The sequence below is a fragment of the Gymnoscopelus braueri genome, assembly GCF_963280865.1.
Source record: "Gymnoscopelus braueri genome assembly, chromosome: 16".
Taxonomy (NCBI): domain Eukaryota; kingdom Metazoa; phylum Chordata; class Actinopteri; order Myctophiformes; family Myctophidae; genus Gymnoscopelus; species Gymnoscopelus braueri.
The window spans coordinates 48962391-48971816 of NC_137616.1; the positions used below are offsets into that span (position 1 = coordinate 48962391).

General features: G+C 37.7%; 1 protein-coding gene across 1 annotated transcript; it reads left to right on the forward strand.

Annotated features, from left to right (window-relative positions):
- Nucleotides 1-4707: 4707 nt before the first annotated feature.
- LOC308103055 (complement C1q-like protein 2) lies at nucleotides 4708-9032 on the forward strand (the record flags this gene model as incomplete). The annotated part of the gene is made up of 7 exons (XM_080452903.1): nucleotides 4708-4858; nucleotides 5972-6013; nucleotides 6766-6807; nucleotides 6985-7017; nucleotides 7914-7955; nucleotides 8162-8287; nucleotides 8585-9032. 7 exons carry the CDS (start codon nucleotides 4708-4710, stop codon nucleotides 8899-8901), a joined length of 753 nt encoding a protein of 250 aa, XP_080309029.1. The 3' UTR covers nucleotides 8902-9032.
- Between the last annotated feature and the right edge of the window lie 394 nt (nucleotides 9033-9426).

Consider the following 9426-nt stretch of genomic DNA (forward strand, 5'->3'; position numbering starts at 1 on the left):
GAGGTTAATTAACTCTATAACTTTTCATAATGTCTTTGGTGGCCTTCATGATGAGTAGAATGTGCACAAATATATCATATTTTGTATATTATTATTATTATTATTATTATTTGCTTTGTGACACATTATTATCAAACTCATTACATATTCCATGTACCTTAAAGGAATATTTCACTTTCAAAAAAACTTTTGCTCATTTTATCGTCTACTCAGGCTTTTGTGAACCCCCAGACCGTTTTTAAGTTGCTCGATTCAGTATTTAGATATTTGATATTCATTTTATCAGACACGCCCCCTTCCTATACAAACCCATTGTAACTTCAAACTCCATTTTAACCATGTTGGATTCATCAAAAACACCTGTCCTTGGTTCTGGTGACTCATCCTGCCCTCCTAATACGTGAGAGGGCCGTGTTTTTTCAATAATTTTTTTCATTTATTTTTTATATTTATTTTGGAAGATGAAAAAAATTAAATTAAATAAAAATAAAATGAAAAAATTAATCGGAAAAACACGGCCCCCTCACACATTAGGAGGGCAGGGTGAGTCACCAGAACCAAGGACGGGTGTTTTTGATGAATCCAACATGGTTAAAATGTAGTTTGAAGTTACAATGGGTTGGTATAGGAAGGGGGCGTGTCTGATAAAATGAATATCAAATATCTAAATACTGAATCGAGCAACTTAAAAACTGTCTGGGGGGCTCACAAAGGCCTGAGTAGACAACAAAAATACCAAAAGTTTTTTTGAAAGTGAAATATCCCTTTAACCACTTCAAACCTGGCATCCCTATTTTGGGCATGTCATTATCGTTATGGGTGTTATGAGCTTGTAGATCTGCTATTTTTGCTGTTATCTTTTTTAATAGGGCTTAAATGGTTTTGCCATGACATATGCCGTGTATTATTTATTTTCATCATTATGTATTATTCATCTAATTACGATCTGATTGTGATATAGCGGCTGCATATTGTATATGGAGTCTGAGCCCATGCTGTATTCCGTTTAACCACTTAAACCCTGTACTTAGCTGACCAGATTCCCAAGGGCTCGCTTTGTGAGCTTGTAGACCTTCTGTTTTCACTGAGAGTTAGCCCAGGAATAGGGATGGTTTTTAAATGAAGTGGATCTGTAGCCAAACAATTTTTCAGTTTTATTTTTTTCAATGGGAAGGCTAACTGTATTCTCTGGGAATGGAGACATTGTCTATGGGTTTGCACAGCATAGAAAGCATAATCTACCTACATGTTACATGTTAAAGATTTTGATCCGAGAACAAAAGGAATGTTCACGTAATCTCTTAAAGGAATGGCTTTATGCGTCTCACAGTTAAGAGGATGGATTGGTCCTAATGTGAGGATTCTTTGTTTGTGACAGTATAATGTGGAGCGAATCAGCGAACCATTGTTTTTATGTCATTTGGAATCAAGTTACTGAACGCAAGTTACGGAATATCATCAGAGGTTTGTACCAAAGAGGGAAAATACTAAATGCTTGAACACTCCTGTTATTCTTTCTATGAAAGAGTTCAATGAGCCCTATAATAGCTATTTGTTTTGCCTTAATAGCAGCTCTGACTGATCCTTGTTTATTTACTTTTTGACCGGTTCACTGTCATATTGGTGTAAACGAAATCAGTAAATAAACATGCCAAAACAATTCAAGAGCTTGTGTGTCTTCTTCCGTTCCGGAAATGGCCCAATCCTCCTGACATTGTGACTATGGGTGCAACAGTTGATTAGATTAAATTCAAACAGTTCATCGATCTTGATTTAATAGATTATAGAAGATAATCGATTTTAAGAAAATACATCGTTTTAAAAGAATACCCAAAATTGCCCATCTACAAGCTCAAGCTCTAAGCCTGTAGATTGGCTATTTTTGTGCTGACACCGTTGTACGACAATATATAAAATAGCTTAATCAGACTAATCTAGTAGGCTAGTCGATTATAAAAATAAATAAAAAGTATAATTCGTTGTTTGTTGACATATAAAACATTAGAAATGATCCACATAAAAAACACACTTCTTGATACCCAGTACAGGCACTATACTAAATGTCAGCTTATACTGTAGGCCCACATCTGCTATTTTCTAGAGAACTGGCCTCAGGTCTTAATGATTTACTCAATATTGCTCTTTTACTCTGACATGCACTATTCACTTTTCAGCCCCAGACATAGAGTTTCAGGGTAAAGGGCACATTTATTGCTGCTGAAGTTCTAGTTTTTGTCATTGTTTTCTTGTATTTGATCCTGTTATTACATGCTGTTTGTTATCTATTGTTAATACAGTCTGCAGAGCAGGTCACTCCAACATCTCACTGAACATATTGTACTTAATGTAATAATAACTCAACCTTGGATTAAGTACGGTAGTGGAAACATTTTACTCAAAGTTCTGTACCTGAGTAGAATTTTGAGGTACTTAATACTTCAGTATTTCCATTTGTTCAATACTTCATACCTCTCCTCCACTCCACTACATCTCAGGGGCAAATATTGTACTTTTTAATTTGTACTCCACTACAGATATTTGAAAACTTCAGTTACAAGTTACTGTGTAGATATAGAGTGTAAAACATACACACTTTGAACTGGCAAAAGCTTTTGAAATGTGACATTCTGCATACGTTTAGGAGGGAGAATTTAGGCCTGACTGATAGCTATAGTTTTGGTTCAGTGTGTCTTGTTATGGTTCAGCTTGTCCTTGTAGCATCTACAGTATAACTATGGTGTGAGCCCTGTGCTCTTATTGAACATTTAATGTATGCTATTTAATGCTATTTTATTTAACCCATTAAAACCGGGGACGCATCTGTGTAACCACTTGAACCATTATTTTATTTATTTGGCTATTCAAAAATAGCAGATATACAAGCTCATAGCGCGGCACTGTGAACTTGTAGACCCCCCCCCCGCCCACACTACATATTATATAAAATTATGTTGCAGATAGAACTTCTTCATAGATTACATAGATAGCTTCATAGACTTGTTTGACAGACACTATCATCCGTGTTATGCAAATTAATGTTTGTTTGTTTATTTGTTTACACATTATATTTTCTATAAGAATGTTGGATTCATGTTAATGTGTGTTTTCAGACATTTATCCTCTTAAACCCTCAATACTTAGTAAACTTTGCCATTTGGCTCTGTACTTAGTCTTTTCACTTTTCTATTTGAAAATAGCCGATCTACAAGCTGACAAGCTCACAACGCGTCGCGAGGCAACGCATTGTGAGCTTGTAACTGCTATTTTCAAAAGATTCGTATCCATTTAAATGTGTATACACTTTAAAACTTCACGTGAAATGGGACATTCTGCATAATGAGTACGTACTACTTTTGGTACTCTAAGTACATTTTGATACCAATACTTTTGTACTTTTACTCAAGTACATTTTTAATTCCAGGCTTTTACTTGTAACAGAGTATTTCTATATTGCAGTATTTATACTTTTACTTAAGTAAAACATGTGAGTACCTTTTTCCACCATGATTAGGCTACATCATTGCATTCCATTGATTTGGGTAATCAATCTTTTTAGAGATTTCATATTTACTGTTGTGAAACAGTCTGCCGTGAGTCCATATTGTAGTCAGGTGGCTCAGCAAAAGTGCTGTTTCGGAGCAGATTAATCACCACCTTGCATTTCATGAAGACCCACTGATGGATTCTAGCCCAGGGGTCCGGGACCCAGGGGGTCCTCAGAGTGACTTACAGGGGGTCCGGCAAATCTTTGTGTGATATGATTTTTTTTTTACATTAACCACTTGAACCCTAATTTCCCTTTTCTGAGGAGAACTTTAGCCAAAAATAGCAGATCTACAAGCTCACAACGCCTCAGCGAGGCGTTGTGAGCTTGTAGATCGGCTATTTTTGGCAAAGAGGTGTAGGTGTAGAGGGGAAAAAGAGCAGACCAAGCAAACAAAAAATGTTGAATATGAAACACAATTTTATACAATAAAGAGGGGGTCCCTGCTTCATCTCTCTCTCAGCTAGGGGGTCCTTGGCCTGAAAACGTTGAAGACCCCCGTTCTAGCCTATAGGAGCCCACCGGAAAGGTCAACACTCTCCTTAGAGCACAATAAGGAGGATTTTTCAACGCATGTAAAAGCTAAAAAGAATATGTTGGAATTCACATTAATGTGTATTTTCAGACAGGACGCCCCCTATAGGGTCCGGACCCCCTGTTGAAGAGCCATGTGGATTACGTGTTATAGCTTTTTCGGAACAACATGTTTACAGAAGCCTGTTGGAGGACACACAGCAGCAGGCTTTCCCACAAACTTTGACACAAATGTAATATTCATGACCTTGTGCTGACCTTGTTTGTACCGACATGTATCAGCGTTTATACTATAAACACTGGTTTATATCATAAACACTAGCCTCGATCTCCAGGCTTTTATTGTTTAGTTTTGCTAAAAAATAAAAGCCTGGACCAGCGCGTCGGTGTACCCGGTATAGGAAGTGTTTCATTTCCCCAACCAATCAGAGTGCAGTGGGCGTCGCTCGTAATGTTGTGTTGACGGGGCGGGGGCTGACGGACAGATCGGTGAACCAATGGGATCAGGCGCATTCTCTCAGCGCTGATTTTAAACCCGCCCCTCTATACACAATAGCAGGAAGGCTAGTGCAGCCTACAGTATAAAAAGCTGAATCATCCTGTCTGCCACATTCTCCTCCACCACAACCATGAAGGCTGCTGTTACTCTGCTGCTCCACCTGGTGGTGCTGCTGCTGTGCTTGTCTGGGACAGTGGAGCTTGAAGACAGGAGCTTGAAGAAGTTGAACGACGATGGCACCTGGGAGCAGTTGAAAAGAAGGCTGGAGGCGTGGAATAAAGGTAATATACACTATAATTAATGTTTCTAGTGGAATAAAGGTAATATACACTATAATTAATGTTTGTAGTTGAATAAAGGTAATATAATTCAATTCAATTCAATTCAATTTTATTAAAGTGTCAAATCACAACAAGTTGTCTCAAGACACTTTACATGTAGAGAAGAGACCCGACAGTCCCACCCTGAGCAAGCAATTTTGCGACAGTGGCAACGAAAAACTCCCCCTTAACTGGAAGACCCTAGGCTCTGGGGTGGGCGGCCTTCTGCCTCGACCGTGTCGGGGGGAAAGAAGAGAGAGAGAGAGAGGGAGAGACAGAGGAGAGACAGAAAGAGATACAAGTAGTAACAATACAATAGTAGCACATATAATAGTGTAAGATAGTATATGATAATATAATATAGTACAACAATAATGTGTATGCAGTATATAATGGTATAATATAAGAATGTTAAGATAATATACAGTATAGTGTAGTGGTATAGCGTAGTGTAGTAGAAATCCACGGTCGTGCTCCATGGAGAGGCCCGGTCCGCAGTCACAGTATTGAGCCGCAGCTGGGGGTCCGTAGTGACAGTCCATGGACCTGCGACGTGGGAGATAAAAGAAACTCCGGGGAGCGGGCCCCCCGGGGTGTAGAATTAGTGGCAGGCCTTACTAGAGCGTGAATCCGCACAGGGTTAATTACGATTGTACCAATGGGACACAAACCCACACAACCAAAAGGGAGGACGAGAATTACACTGTAATTTATGTTTCTAATGGAATAAAGGTAATATAAACTACTGAGAAGCAAACTAATCGTTTTCCTCTTCTGTTAGAGGTGTGGCCTCAATCTGTTTATAGTCACTATATAGTCTCTGTCTGGTGGAAACCTCATATGTTCCAAAACCGTTTTCAAGGATTTTCCAGATTCAAATTCTCGAGCTTGTGGATCTGCTACTTTTTATACTTTTATGTGACGCTGTAGTATATCAAGCAGGGCGTTCATTTACAACAACAACAAAAAAAAAACACTTTATAAATTATGGAGATAAGAGGTTTCTGCCCGACAACAAGATGTAAAAAGAGTATTTATATTATTGTAAATGTTTGATTTAATGTGTGATTACAGAATTAGAGAATGACATGACGGCCCTGAAGGATCGGAACACAGGTGAGTTCATCGCACATAAACTTTTGTCAATATTTCAACTGAGAATAACATTATACAGTGGTGGAAAGTAACTAAGTACATTTACTCAAGTACTGTACTTGAGTACAATTTTTGGGTGTTTTTAATTTACTAAAGTATTTCTATTTGAAAATAGCCAAAGCAAATACCCAAAAAGCTGATCTACAAGCTCATAGCGCGACACAGAGTGCCACGCTATGAGCTTGTAGATCTGCTATTTTCAAGAGAATCATGAAAATTTGTGCAAATCATTGAGAATATATATTTTCTAAAGCGAGCATTTTTAAGTCGAATCTTTGCTTCTGGGGGTTCCTGGAACAACATATTTTGAGATGGGGGTCCGCGGCCAAATACATATAATTTTGGGGGTCCTTGACATGAAAAAGGTTTGAGAACCACTGATATAGAAACATACATTTTTTTCTAAAAACTGTTTCAAAAGACATTTGTAGTTACAAATGTTCGCTTTAAATATATATATATTCAAAGATTTGCACAAATTTTCATGATTAGAAAAAAAAGATAGCAGATCTACAAGCTCATAGCGCGGCACTCGGTGCCGCACTATGAGCTTGTAGATCTATTTTTGCTTGTAGAGCTATTTTTGAATAGCCAAAACAATCTTAAAATGACACACAGATGCGTTCCCGGTCTTATTGGATTCATGTGTTGTTTCGCTCTGTTTATATGTATATATTTAGTTATATAAGTTAATTAATTCATGTGTTTTACAGACTTAGAGAGGAAGATGACGACCCTGGAGGATCAGAACACGGGTACATTCATCTCACATAAACTTTAATCAATGTTTCTGCTGAGAATAACATCTTTTTGACATGTATTTCTATATTTGCTATACAAACATATGAATTAAATGAATGTAAAACGTTCAATGCATGTGTTTACAGCAGATGATATAAATGACAATAAAACGTTTTAATGTGTTATTACAGCATTAGTGGAGGCCATGAGGAAACAGAACGCAGGTGAGTTCATCGCACATAAACTTTAATCAATATTTCTACTGAGAATAACATTATGCAGTGGTGGAAAGTAACTAAGTACATTTACTCAATTACTGTAGCCTACTTGAGTACAATTTGTAGGTGTTTTTAATTTACTGGAGTATTTCCAATTTTCAACCCTTTTACTTCAACTCCATCACATCAATATTATGGCAGGCACATAATTATTATACTTTTACTCCACTACAATTATTTAAAACCTTTAGTTACTAGTTACTTTGCAGATTTGGATTATTATTACAAAACATACATCAACCATTTCAGCCCTACATATACTATTATACATAAAGCAAATAGCCAAAAAGCTACTCTACAAGCTTGTAGATCTGCTTGTAGATCTGCTGAGCTTGTAGATCTGCCGAAATATATATACAGGTCTGAAATGGGTAAATGGGTAATGTATGTTTTGTAATAATAATCAACATCTACAAAGTAACTAGTAACTATAAGTTTTCAAATAATTGTAGTGGAGTAAAAGTATAATATTTGCCTCTGAGATGTAATGGAGTAAAAGCAAAAGTACTGAAAATTGGAAATACTCCAGTAAAGTAAAACAAATACCTCAAAATTGCACTTAAGTACAGTATTTCAGTACTCTACACCACTGATTATGAGTGTTAGTGAGGACCAAGTATATTTGAAGATAAGGTTGAAAATGTCTGAAGTGCTCCTTTAATGACCTGAGTGAAGAGAACTCAGGTGAATTCATCTCACATAGACTTTAATATAATTGTTCTGCTGAGAATAACTTTATGTGTATCCAGTCTTTTTGACATCTGACCTCGATCTATTTATATTTAATATTTAAAAATATTGTTTAAGTACATGTAAAACTATGAATTAATGTGTGATTACAGTCTTAAGCAGCGACGTGTCGGCACTGAAGACAGATAACTCGGGTATATATATATTTTTTCCTTATTCCTCTTCTTCTTCTTCTTCTTATTGTTATTATTGTTTATTATTGTTTATTATTATTATTATTATTATTCAAATATGGTGAACACAGTTACTTCAAAGTAAAATGTTGAATTTGTTGTTATTGAGAGTGAGCTTCTACTTCAACTTTGTAATGACAATACATTGTGGTTCCTGTGTTTCACAGTGAGAAAGGTGGCTTTCTCTGCTGCGCTGGGCACAGTACAGTATGAGGGACCCTACAGCTCTGAACAGACACTGATTTACAAAAACATACTGACCAACATTGGAGGGGCCTTCAACTCACTTACAGGTATTGACCCTTCTCATCTACACAAGCTCTTATCAATGTATACAGCAGTGGTTCTCACACTGCATCATGTCAAGGACCCCCAGTTTGATATGCATTAGAACCATGGACCCCCGACTCTGAGAGTGTAAAAAAGGAACCAAATCCATTCCGGGTCCATTTGTACACTCTCAGAGTTACAGACCCGTAAGTGTCCATTTGGTTCCATTTTGTACACTCTCAGAGTTACAGACCCGTAAGGGTCCATTTGGTTCCACTTTGTACACTCTCAGACTGTGTTTGTTCTTTGCTCTGCTGCAGGTGTGTTCACCGCTCCGACCAGAGGACTGTATTTCTTCACCTTCACCGCTCACTCTCGCGGTAAAAGCAAGCAAATGGGGGCGAGACTGTACCATAACCAGCAGAGGATCATTCATAACGCCATACACATCGATGATGTCGGTGGGAATCATTACTTTTCTAATGCAGCGACTCTGGAGCTAGAGGAGGGTCATACGGTTGAAATGAAACTCCCTTTTGAAAGTGTACTCTACGATAACCCCGATAGACACACCACGTTCACTGGTTTCCTGCTCTTTCCCATTGAAACTGACAGTAAGGAACCACGATTTTGGTAAATATAAGAATATATTGTTATTATAGTGTCCACTCCTGCACCACAGGATGCCCAGCCCGCACGGGCTAAACACTCACACAATGTATACATACACCAAGATACACCACTAACAGAATACATAAACATTTTGATTGTCCAAGCTGTGGGTTACGGGTACATCGTCCTCCACCGCAACTGCCATGCTTTCTCTAGGAATTTTCCTAAAACAAAAACTTCCTTATTGAACAGCCAACTTAACATATAACATTCAGACATCCAAAACAAATCTGGATTCTTATCCTGCATTTTTTTCAAATAAAGAATTTCGTACATCATTTGTACAGTGGACAGTGAAAAACAAAATGAACCTCAACCTCCACAACTCCCAGGTCACAAAGAACACACAATCGCTGCTCCTCAGGAATGCCAGTATATCTGCCCACCTCAACCGCCAGAGGTAATGCACCAGATCTTAACTGGGCACAGAGAGACCTCTGTCCTCTCTTTAGATTGAATGCAACATAAGGTTCAGCGATATAATTCTCTT